The following is a 12,725-nucleotide window of genomic DNA, read 5'->3' on the forward strand; positions in this document are numbered from 1 at the left end:
AATAGCACTGTCCCAGCATGCTGCAGTTTCCTCCCTTGACCTTTTAAGGTCAGCAGAAATTGCACGCCTGCAGCTTTTTTCCCTTCCCGGACAAGAGCCACACCATTGGGTAGTCCAGGGTACTTGTCCTGGCTCGTACCGCGAGTGGGTCAGGCAAGCGAAGATTCTTCATGGGTCACCGATCTAAGCAGTCATAGAGAGCTGCCCCCTCACAGTGGCATCACTGGAGTTTGCATCACCCAGTACAGGAGGCCAGCATGTCGCCCCTTTGATGAATCTCCTCCCATGCAGTGGATGGAGCAATGCCTTGGGCGGTGGGTGTGTTGATGCTCCATCGCCCCTCCCCCTGCTAGTTTTTGGCTCTAACTTTTGATGGAATAGAGATATTTCAACGGGGTTTGTTCCGTTGCATTCTGCATGAAGATATGCATCGAATGACGTATAACATGATGGTATTATTCGAAAATACCAAGATTTTAAAAATTTTAGACAGTAGTGATGTCAACCCTCCCCCTGTGGGCATCACCTGGTGCAACCCTCACCCCCCCCCAGCAATGCCACTGCCTCCTCAGTAACCTGATTTCCTGGTTAACAACATCTTCTGGTTTTCTCTGCCTTCTGATTTTTTTTTTCATCCTTCTCTCTCTCCCTCTTTTTTTTTTGCCTTTACCTTTTCATTTCCTCTAGTCCTTGTCTTCACCTTTTTCTGACTTCCATGAAAACATTAATTAGCGCCGACATGCTGACTTCAGGCGCCCCTACTACCAAGGCATTTGTTACCTCCCAACTTAGTATCTGTTGGATTAACTCCACAGAGTTGCTAAGATACGTGACACAAAAGGTCTGAAGGGCAGAACTTCCCCCACAACAATGTAAACATAATAGTGGGTGCTGTTTTAGATGGGAATGGTGCTAAAAGAGCAACAATAGCACCTTTGGTTCAAATGTTTTCTTTGTAAGTCATCAAAATGGCCATTAGATATTATAGGTTCTCATCATTTCAGCATTATGTATTCAGGAATGTGACTAGAAATGATCTAGAAATGCATTGTGGTACGGTGAGTACACAACGGGGAAGTGACAACATGTGATCAGTGGGCTCAGGGGATCTAGCTCCTTCAGCCAGCCTGGACATGAGTCTGGAACTGAGAGAACTCATGTCTTCTCTGTAGCCCTGTGCTTTGGAAATGGCCCCCTAACTCTTTCCATTTGGGGCTGCCAAAAATTTAAGTAAAATTTCTGGAAGCTGGCCAGGGCCTTGGGGAGGGCAGAGTTTGCTCGGTCAGGGGACATCATTTAGATATTCCAGTGGAGACGGGGGTGAGGCCAAAATTATCTCTTTGCCTATGATGTACAGTGGTGGTTCCTGAATGTTTTTGACTGGCTGCTCCCTTGACCTGCTGGTCCATTGGCCGCAGCTCCCTGTTACAATCTTTTACATTGTATAGGGTGGCAGGGTTTTTTGTGAGGGTTCCATGGCTCCCCTGGCTGGTTTCCATGGCTCCCCAGGGAGCCAGGGCTTATAATTTGGGAACCACTGACGTACAACTCAAGCAAATGGATTCAACCCTTCCTTTCCAGGAACTGGTCCTGTATGTCTTCTTACAAGCTTCAATGATCATCTGTGATCTTAGAGATGTGGTCCTCACCTGTGGATGATGTGATCATCCTGTGTGGTCTTACGTCATCTGTGGGGCCTTTGCCTTTGGAAACACATTGGGCATCCACTAGAAGCAGGGCAATTTCAGTGGTGGCTCTGCAGCAGCTAAGGCTTCCAAGTAAGCGACTTTTCTTTTTTATTCTCTTCCAGATCCGCTGCGATCCTGAGGTTCAAGAGCTACGTCAGTGGCAAAAGCACTTGAGGGAGACGAAGAACATAATTAAAAGGGTTAGAGAATTCTGGACCAAGCAAGAGAAAAAAGGTAAGTTGGCTGGAGTTGCTGATATTTGCCTTAGGTGGTGCCACCAGGGAACAAATGCATCTCCATCATTGGTGTTCCTGGACATTCACATCCAGTTTTTTTTTTGCGTCCCAGTTAGCTGCATTCCACTATAACTGGGCGACAAACCCCATGTTATATACGCTAAGCCAGTTGTTCTCAAACCTTTTAACACTGGAACCCACTTTTTAGAATGATAATCTGTCAGGACCCACTGGAAGTGATTCACTAACCTGGAACTGACGTCATGGCCCCGAGTGACATCATCAAGCAGCAAAATTTTTAATGCCCCCTCCTTGTGACAAACTCCAATCCAATCTAACAATCAAGTAAGTAAGTAAATAAAAGTTTACAATAAGCGTAAGTTAAAAAAATTATTTAAAATAAAAAAGAGCCCTCCTAACTCTTCCAATCAGTTGCTGATCTGATTTAAAAGGAATTCCCCAAATATCCCAAAGGCGGCAATCCTATCCACATTTTAAAAATAAAAAGCACGTTGAAATGAACGGGGACCCACCTGAAACCGGCGTGTGACCCACAGTTTGATAAACACTGTGCTAAGTCTCTTATCTAAGCCCTAACCTATACCTTTGCAATTTAAAAAATTAAAAAGTACATCTAATATTGAGACACAAATGTCTGGGATGTTAAACAAAACCAGGCACAGATGTCCAGGGAATGCTGGGACACAGTTGTCCAGGATGCAATGGTCTTGTCACTCATGGCACTCCCTCTACTGTCTACCTTAACCGCTTTGCTTCCTTTTTCTCTCCCCTGCCTTTCAAAATTGATTTCGTGCTGTTGCTACCTCATGTGTCTCCTCCTTCCCATTGGCTTGGAAGGAAGAGAGCAGAATGACGCACTAACCGTGAGCCCCAATTGGCTGCCATCAAATGGGGAAAACCCTTGCCACTCACTCAGAGACCCTTCTCACCCATGGGGCTCTTGAGGGTTACAGGTTGGCATTTGAGCCAGGTCTGAGCTCTTAAGAATCTGAAGACCGACTAAGGTAGGGAATCGTCCCAGAGCTTGAATCCTTTTTCTAATGCCACATCATCGCAAGATCTCTGCAGTGGTCTCTGCTGTAAAGGTGCAATATCAATGTGACAGGGCCATGGCGTTGCAGAATGCAAAGGTTTGGAGTAGTTTTGCCCTTGATTTTGGGGAAACGTCCAAAAGCATTATTCATCCATTGTGTGCTTGAGGCATCACGATGACATTCTGTCCAACACAATGGATATCTCTGTGCCGACGCTTTACTGGGAAGACAACTGGTTTTCTGTCCAAAGAGCCACTGCGTGCGCTCAACAATTTATTTGGGCTCCCTTGTGTAGCTTGCAATTACTGTTTAGTCGTATGTGGTGATGGGGGACAGATGCACAAGGGGGTGGGGAGCATGTGCTCCCCCCAAAATTGCCTGTCCACCCATGCAGAAGCCCCTCCATCTGGTACCCATCCAAGGGTAGAATGGAGCAGCTGCAAAGTTTTTAAGAGACACTTCCCCCTTTTTAAAAGCAAAGCTAGGTCAACTATTTAAAAAAACAACATACACAGCCAAAAGCCTATTTTGGAAGGCCATTGTGTCTGTCCTGTTTTACAGACGTCGTCGGCTTCATGGCCTCATGGAACATATAAGGTAGTCAACCAGCTGGCTATGATCAGAACGACCCACAAACACACTCCCAACAAAATCTTTCATTGAAAGGAAGAGGAGGAGCAGAAAGGGATTTCTCCTATTTCTTCTATGTCATTATTCTCTCCCACGCCCCAGATCCTGATCTTTCACCCTATTTATTTGGAAGAACTGTTACTCCCTTGGATCCCACCCACAATCAATTGGCAACCTTGAGGGAGTAGCAGGTCTGAGGGCTTTAAATCCTTGGGGATTTAAAAGCCCTTCCTCTTTTGGAGCTTGTCACGTGGTCATAAAATTCAACTATCTGCCCAGAACAAAGGCACCTCTGTGCTTTGAAAAGAGCAGCCCTCCTCTTCACAGCCTCTCACACAAAGGAGACTTCTCCCTTTCCTGTGACTTCACATGCGTGTCAAGACTGGGCCGTGTGCATCCCCCACCCCATCCCCCGAATACCTCTAATTATAACTTTAGCTGGCTTCAGGCCTTAATGGGTGATCTGAAGGAGCTTTTTCCGGACGTTGTGTTGGGTTGGGCCCAAGTCTTCTTGATCCTGCCTAGCTCTTGGCAGCCTTTGGGAAGCGGCCATCATTCAGTGGCCAATAGGTAGCAGCTCCCCTGCTTGCATGCAGAAAGTCCCAGGAGCAATCCCTGGCATTTCCAGGTAGGGTTGAGAAAGACCCCTGTCTGAAACCCTGGAGATCTGCTGCCAGTCAGGGCTGACAGCACTAAGCCGCATGGACCAGTGATATGACTTAGTAGGCAGCAGCTTCCTATGTTCCGATGGCCTTCATCCACAAGGGCAAGAGACAAGAATTGGGGATGCTGTTGAGGACGTAGGAAGCTGCCTTATGATGGTCAGATCACTTGTCACTTTCTGGGAAACCCCCCCCCCCAGATTGTGGAAGCATCAAAGATCAAAATCTGCATGTTGAATTGGGCCTTCGAAAAAGGATAGCTAAGGCTACAGTTCTGTACACGGTTGCCTTGAGGTCAGTGAAACTTCCTTCCAAGTCACTGTGCCATACGTACGATTGTGCCATAAGGGGGCTGGGATCCAAGAGAAAAGGGCGCACCCCACTGCCCCCTGTAATTCAAGCCATGGCAGGAGACCTTTGTATGAAGTGGGGGGGGGGCTTACCTTCAAATAGATGATCTCATCACTACAGCCCAAGCTGCTGTCAAAACCGACAGGGGCCGGTTTGAAAACCATCAACGCTCGTCGGTGCTGGAATGGGGTTCCAGGGCCAGTACAAGGGCCCAGCTGGTGCCTTACGCTAATGTGGGGACCTTCCTGAATCAGATGTGCAGGCGTAGCTGTTTACTGAGTTCCAGTAGGCTGATATGGTTTAATTGGAGCCAGCAGATTTCGATCGATATTATTCACAGAGGAAACCCTGTTGTTCAGCCACACTGGTTGGCAACCTTCAGTCTCGAAAGACTATGGTATAAGCCTACAGCAGCTGGTATTCCCAGGCGGTCTCCCATCCAAGTACTAACCAGGCCTGACCCTGCTTAGCTTCCGAGATCAGACAAGATCAGGCATGTGCATTTCATGTTACCCAAACCAATACTATTATGTTCAAAATATCTAAAAGGAGATTCTCCATCATCATCATCATCATCATCAGTGTTACCTTTACAAACAAATTTGTACTAGGAGTTCCAGCAGAAGCCGCCTTAAGCACAACTGAATACCCAGAGCACGCACTGTGTTGGCCCGGAGTGCTTTCCAAATGCCGGAGATGGTTTGAGCATTCAGTCTTGGCAGTGACAGCTGAGAATGTAGGGCGAGGGAAGTCATGGGACCCTCCCCCCCACGAGGTGGATTCTGCTGCACTGGTCTACACCCGTGACCGGAGGTGTATGCAGAGCACCAGGCCCGCAGCGGTAGCATTTTGTATCCGACATAAATTCATTTGCTGTGGCTGATAAAGGGGAAGGGGGTGCTTTAGGCCAGTCGTGTCAAACTTCAGACAAAATTACTACTAAAAGTCTGCTCCCTGGAGTGACCCTAAGGATGCTTTGTGTTGCATTGCATTGATACCCCACCCTTCCTGCCAGGATTCTGATTTCCTCACATTTCCTTTCCTCACCAAAACAACCAAGACACTGGCCTCGTTCAGCCGTGCCGACATGGGCTGGCTCTCGCTCTGTGTCGCGCTCCCGCCTGTGGCAAAAGGGGTCAGATTGCTAGACTGGCTCGTCCTCAATGCTGATCTCTGGTCCTGAGCACCCTCAGCTGACTTCCAAAAATAGAGCGGGCAAGGGCGTGCACACTAAATGCCTGGAGCAACTGCAATTGGCTGCGTGGCCAATCAGCGAACCACTGCGGAGACCAAGTCGACCCACACTGTCGAGGAGCACTGATGCTGCTGTTCCACACGCGAGGCGCATAGCTGCCTTGGTGTGGAGTCAGACCACTGGTCCCTCTAGCTCAGCATTGTCAACACTGACTGGCAGTGACTTTTTCCGGATTTCAGGCTACCCTACCTGGAGACCAAACCTCTGAGACAAGCAACCGCTTCTCTGCTGAGCTACAGCCCTTTCCTAAACAGTGTTGCTGAAAACCCTGTTGTTGGCAACCTTCAGTCTCGAAAGACTCTGGTATCGCGGTCTGAAAGGTGGTTCTGGCGCAGCATCTAGTGTAGCTGAAAAGGCCAATTTGGGAATGACAGTCCCTTCCACACTGGGAGCAAGTGCAGTCTGTCCCTGGTCTGTCTCCCTGGCTATGGGCCTTCCTTCTTTGCCTCTTTGCCTCAGACAGTTGGCCAAGTGTCTCTTCAAACTGGGAAAGGCCATGCTGCACAGCCTGCCTCCAAGCGGGCCGCTCAGAGGCCAGGGTTTCCCACTTGTTGAGGTCCACTCCTAAGGCCTTCAGATCGCTCTTGCAGATGTCCTTGTATCGCAGCTGTGGTCTACCTGTAGGGCGCTTTCCTTGCACGAGTTCACCATAGAGGAGAGCCTTTGGGATCCGGCCATCACCAGCTTGTGTACAGTGGCTGTACTCCTGTGTCACTGGGCTAAAAGGCACCTTATATTTAGTAGGGGGGTGGCAGTGGTGACTATCATCCTAGTCTGCAGCCCTCCCCGTGTCTGTTTCTTGGTGCCTCCCTTGTATCTTTTGTGTCGATTGTGATCTTCTTTGGGACAGAACCCATCTTTCCGTTTATTGTGCTATGTGGAATGCTTTGTGCATGGCTGTTGTCGGTGGGTTTGTGTCACCCAGTGCGGGAGCCCCGTGTGTCATCCCCATGACATACCTCTTCCTATGCAGTGGGCAGGGCCACGCCCCAGCGGTGGGCGTGGTGATGCACCATTGCCCCGCCCTTGATTGGTTTTTGACTATAACTTTTGATAGAATAGAGATATTTAAAAGCGGCTTGCTTCATTGCATTCTGCATGAAATTATGCACTGAATGATATATAACGTGGCAATATTATTTGAAAATACCAAGATCTTAAAAATTTTGACCAGTAGTGGTGCCAGACCCTCCCCCCATGCACATCACCCAGTGCAACCCGTAACCCCCCTAGCAATGCTTCTGGCTGTTGTCATTGTTGCAGAGCAATACTTAAATATTTTTGTAATAACAGCAAGATTTAAAAATGCGTATACAGTGCTTGAGATACTACTGTAATAAGCATGGGCTAGCATCCAGTTTTTCTCAGCGCTGCTATTCCTCTTCTGTTTTTTGCTGGAGCAATTGATCCGATCACGGCCTGTGGACAGCTGGTGCCCTAAAGAGCTGATGGTTTTGTCCTTGTGCATACCGGGTAGTCTGGGAATTTAAAACAGTAGCTAAAGAAGGAGCTGGGAAGTCTCTCTTCCAATATGATGGATGTTTTTAGAAGAGTCACATGTTGGGTGTTTTTTTGTTGTTTTTTTTAAGGCATTATTGGTTGGCAACCTTCAGTCTTGAAAGACTATGGTACAAGCCTACAGTACCCGGTATTCCCAGGCGGTCTCCCATCCAAGTACTAACCAGGCCCGACCCTGCTTAGCTTCCGAGATCAGATGAGATCGGGCATGTGCAGGGTAACAGTTGCTGTAAGGCATTATTAATATCATTTGAATGTATCTTTTGGGGAGGGCTATACCTCGGTGGAAGAGGAAGTCCAAGCTTTTATCTCCTGAAAGGGTGGAGGCAAAAATCCTGTCTGAAGTCTTGGAGAACTTCTGCCAGCCAGGGTTGCCGCTACTGACTTTGATGGATTAGTGGTCAGGCTGAGCACGGCAGCATCCTATGTTGTGTAGCCCAAGCTCTGCAGAACCTTAAAACAACCATGGAGAGCTCTGACCTGGATCAAAAGGAGGCCTTGCAGCTGTTTAAATTTTAAAAAGTTGATGACATTTATAGGGGAACATGGGTTTCATCTCCACTGGTATAGATCTAAAAGCATCCGGTCCTGCTTCTCCACAGCTGTTCAACTGGCAGGAAATGGATAATTGAAGGGAAATGGAAGTGTAGAGAAGAGTAGATTGCTGGTCTAGACTGCCAGAGATGCTCTAGCTCACTGCCCTCCTGTCCTCAACATTCCTGTCCCTTCTTTTCAAATTCATGATGAGAGAGGAAGAAGATTGCCCCCTGCCAATCAATCCACTCCCTTAGGCAACAACCTTTGCTGACCTAATGGATGGGCTGGCCCTGCCACAAAGACAAATTTTTGTCCGACAAAGGGGCTGTGGCATTACCAGGGTTTATGTCACCTGGTTCAAGAGGCCAACACATCACCCCCATTATGGACCTCCTGCTTTGTAGTGGGTTGGGCAACGCCCCAGGTAGTGGGCATGGTGATATACTATTGCCCCACCCCTGCTGGTTTTTTGTCTATAACTTTTGAGGGAATAGAGATGTTTCAACACGGTTTGTTTCATTGCACTCCGCCTGAAAGTACGCACCGATTGATATATCATGATGGTATTATTTGAAATTTTAAAAGATTTTAAAAATTCTGACCAGTAGTAGTGTCACACGCACACAACCACGCACCTGGTACGGCCCAAACCCCTTAGTGATGCCACTGCAAAGGGGTTGTACCATAAGCATTTGAGGAACACAGCCCACGTCATTGCCCATTTAAGTGGCCACTCTGCATCTCATGAAGTGGCCTCTGCCCCAAGCAAAGTCCTGCTGCAATAAATTCCCTTCCAGTAATGCTTTTTGGATAGCAACCACAGACACAAGATATATCAAGCAGGCAGTGAAGGAGAGTTCTGGGCGTGATTTACCAATGTCATATGAACTCAATCGAGTTTTGCCACGTTACCCATCTGTGCTAGAGATTTACCCCATCCCCCCCAAAAATAGAGAGGTAGAGGGTTCTGCTGATGGATTCTGTCTCTTTAAGATCTGAATCTCTTGTTCCATTCAGACAGAGGGCAGCTCCGGTTTCATGTTGATGCTGTTGCAAGCATTTCATTAGTCATGGATAACATGGTTCCCATTCTATATATATATATTTTACACTAAGCCCTTGCTAACAAGTCATAGTCAGTTGCTTTTCTCAAAATGAAACTTCATTTCTTTGCAAGCTTGCCCAACTCCTGGCACCAAAAACAGTTGTCTTCCTGCATGTCTAGGGCTCTGAACACTGGAAAGCCCTACAAAAATGCTCAATTATACAAATGCTCAGTTTTGCATTGCAGTAGATATTCCCCCCTCCCCCCCTTGTTTAAGTCAAGGTGGAGTTCCTTTAATTGTTGAGGCTCTATCTCTTGATGAATTCAGGCATAAATCATCACCTTGTTCCATTAGGTGCCATCTGTGTGTGTGTGTGTCAAAAGATGTTCTTGCAGGAGAATCATTCTCTCGGGGAGGGGCACAGTAGCCTGTGTTTTGCATCTACAAAATTCCCCCTCCTGAGAAAGGATCTGGTAGCAATCTGGTGGCAATCAGTGAGAATGACCCTTACCCAAGACCCTACAGCAGGAGTTCTCAACCTCTTTGTATTGCAAGTACCAATTTTACAGGTATCCTTTTTTCCAAGTCCCACTACTGCAAGAAACATTTATTAATTTAATTACGAATATTTATCGCCTGCTTTTAAACAAAGCTGTCCTCGAAGCTATTTGCATAGTCACTAGCGTAGCTAAGGGGGACCAGGGGGTACAGGGCCCCGGGCACCACACCTGAGGTCAAGAGACCTCTCAGATGTGACCAGAAGTGTCTTCAAGTTGCATGCAGCAGGTGTTCTGAGGTACTGGGAGACCATGTGTAGAAGAAAGCCTCCTTAGAAAGGCACTTCTGGTTTTCACTAAAAAACTGGGTGTGCCTTTCTAAGGTCTCTCTCAGAAGGCCTCTGAAAGGTGCTTTTGGTTTTTGCCAAAAAACAGAAGTGCCTTTTGGGGACCTGTGTGTGTGTGGGGGGGGGGGATGCCAATAATTTATGTGTCCCCAGATGCCAGATGCTCTAGCTATGCCATTGTGGATAGTAAAGGGATGAGGTGGTGGCTTCCTGTCCCAAAGATATTCTATTAAGAGACACAGAGCAGACAACAGAGGAAGGGGAGAGAAGGTTTTTTAGGGGACAAATAAAATAAAGAAATAAAAGCAGATAGTTCAGTATTAGGACATTCACTAACCCTCCTCCACCCTGGCTGCTGCCCAAATGGGCACAGTTCCTTGGAAGCAAGTCCCACAGAGTTTAATGGAACTTACTCCTAGGTAAGCCGTGTATAGGATTGCAGCCCAAGTGACTTCTCCTCCTCCCCACCCGGTCCCACATTTGAAGACCTTTGGGAGCATCACTATTGACTCTCGCTATGTGCTTTCGTCGTAAGGGCCTCCCTGCATTTGATTTCAAGAGCCGTTTGAAGTGGACCATCTGACCCTCCCCTTCCCATGTTTTAGTCTGTTGCCCTTTGAAACAGTTGTGCCCAAACGTCGCTGAAAGGTCGCGTCGCGCATCCATGTGTGTACAGATGCGGCCATGTGACAGGGAGCACTGGCTAATTGCCAGCTTGCTGCCTGGCAATTAGGCTTTCAGATCACACACACACATACACACATACACGGTTGCTTCTTGTCTTGCGCATGTTCCTGTTTTAGCATGTGCATCACGTTTGAAGGAGCCCCGACAAACTGTGCATAGTGCGCCACTGGCAAGCACTTCTGAGAGCTCTTTAGAGGTGGAAGAGGCCATTAAGGATATTTTCAAAGAGCCAAAATCCTAACAGTGATTTAGGGGATCTGCTTTGTATGCAAATCCTGCCCCCCTCCCCCCCCCCGCCAATATGTCATTCAGGTAATTTCTGCTAATTGACGTCTTTTGCCTGGAAAGGTTTCAGTGAAGGTTATTTTCAACTACAGTCTGCCATTGGTATTAAAATGTGAGTTCTGTGCATTAAAGCACATTGGACATTTTATCAAAACTGCCTGGCATTTATATTGCAAGGCAGTTTTGATAAAATGTCCAATGTGCTTTAATTAATCTGTGTTCACATTAAGATCTCCAGCAGCTCATGGATCGTTTTAGCAAGGCCTGCCAAGATTTTGGACTGACAATCAGCCTGAAGAAAACACAGGTCATGGTTCAGGATGTGGACTTACCTCCCTGCATCACAATCTCTGCACATGAACTGGAGGTTGTCCATGACTTTGTGTACCTTGGCTCAACGATCTCCGACACTCTTTCTCTCGATACCGAGCTAAACAAACGCATAGGTAAAGCAGCTACCACGTTTTCCAGACTCACAAAGAGAGTCTGGTCCAACAAGAAGCTGACGGAACATACCAAGATCCAGGTCTACAGAACTTGCGTCCTGAGTACACTTCTGTACTGCAGCGAGTCATGGACTCTTCACTCACAACAGGAGAGGAAACTGAATGCTTTCCACATGCGCTGCCTCCGACGTATTCTCGGCATCACCTGGCAGGACAAAGTTTCAAACAACACAGTCCTGGAACGTGCTGGAATCCCTAGCATGTATGCACTACTGAAACAGAGACGCCTGCGTTGGCTCGGTCATGTTGTGAGAATGGATGATGGCCGGATCCCAAAGGATCTCCTCTATGGAGAACTCGTGCAAGGAAAGCGCCCTACAGGTAGACCACAGCTGCGATACAAGGACATCTGCAAGAGGGATCTGAAGGCCTTAGGAGTGGACCTCAACAAGTGGGAAACCCTGGCCTCTGAGCGGCCCGCTTGGAGGCAGGCTGTGCAGCATGGCCTTTCCCAGTTTGAAGAGACACTTGGCCGATAGTCTGAGGCAAAGAGACAAAGAAGGAAGGCCCATAGCCAGGGAGACAGACCAGGGACAGACTGCACTTGCTCCCAGTGTGGAAGGGATTGTCACTCCCGAATTGGCCTTTTCAGCCACACTAGACGCTGTTCCAGAACCACCTTTCAGAGCGCGATACCAGAGTCTTTCGAGACTGAAGGTTGCCAACTAGTAGTTCACATTAATCTGTGTTCAAGGCATTTCACCCTATTTATCACATTTATGTCCGGCCTTTCTCCCCCCGCCCCCCAAATGATGGAATTCATGACAGCCTAACAGGGTCACCAAGCTGTTTGCCTGTTGAATATGGGATGGCCAGCCTCAGCGCTCTCTCCCTTTCAGCTTTAGGCATCCTGCACAGTCTATGACAGCCCTGTCAGTAGGCCAGTGTTATTACCCCCACATTACAGAGGCACGACTGAGGCTGTGAGTGTCTTGTCCAAGGCCCCCAAGTGGGTCTGTGGCAGGGATGAGATTTGCACTGGCAACCTTTGGCCCTTAACTTGCTCTCAGGAGTGGGGCTGTAGTGGTGGTATCCCAACAGTAGAGCACCTTTGCATGGACAGTGTCCCAGGTTAAACCAGCGGCATCTCCAGGGAAGGTTATATGAAAGATCCCAGTCTGAAGCCCTGAGGAGGGCTCTTCCTCATCCTGAGGATTTCCTGGCACAGGCAGGGGGTTGGACTAGAGGACCTTGTGGGTCCTTTATGATTCTAAACGGGATGCTGGAGTAGGTGGCTCTTACCAGAACCAGCAGGGTTCTTAGGCTTGTGGACAAGGGCAGAGGAGACAAGGCACAGAGGCCAAAAGACAATTGAGAGAAGAGGGGCTCTGAAGAAGTCCCTGGCTGTTAAATATCCAGAGGGGGGAGCTGGCCAAGAGGCAGGCTGACCACAGGAAGTGGGGAAAAGTCGGCAGGATGCTGAGC

At 48.0% G+C, this 12,725-nt stretch overlaps 1 protein-coding gene and 1 pseudogene across 1 annotated transcript in view; one reads left to right on the forward strand and one right to left on the reverse strand.

Annotated features, from left to right (window-relative positions):
• IQCK (IQ motif containing K) overlaps window positions 1-12,725 on the forward strand; it is a 39,307-nt gene that overhangs the window by 23,817 nt on the left and 2,765 nt on the right. The window contains exon 8 of the mRNA XM_066640359.1: window positions 1,811-1,922. Coding sequence (XP_066496456.1) covers window positions 1,811-1,922 — 112 coding nt within the window. The remainder of the gene's footprint in view (window positions 1-1,810; window positions 1,923-12,725) is intronic.
• On the reverse strand, window positions 7,511-7,630 carry LOC136633748 (5S ribosomal RNA; annotated as a pseudogene).

Source organism: Tiliqua scincoides, chromosome 13 (assembly GCF_035046505.1).
Source record: "Tiliqua scincoides isolate rTilSci1 chromosome 13, rTilSci1.hap2, whole genome shotgun sequence".
Lineage (NCBI taxonomy): Eukaryota > Metazoa > Chordata > Lepidosauria > Squamata > Scincidae > Tiliqua > Tiliqua scincoides.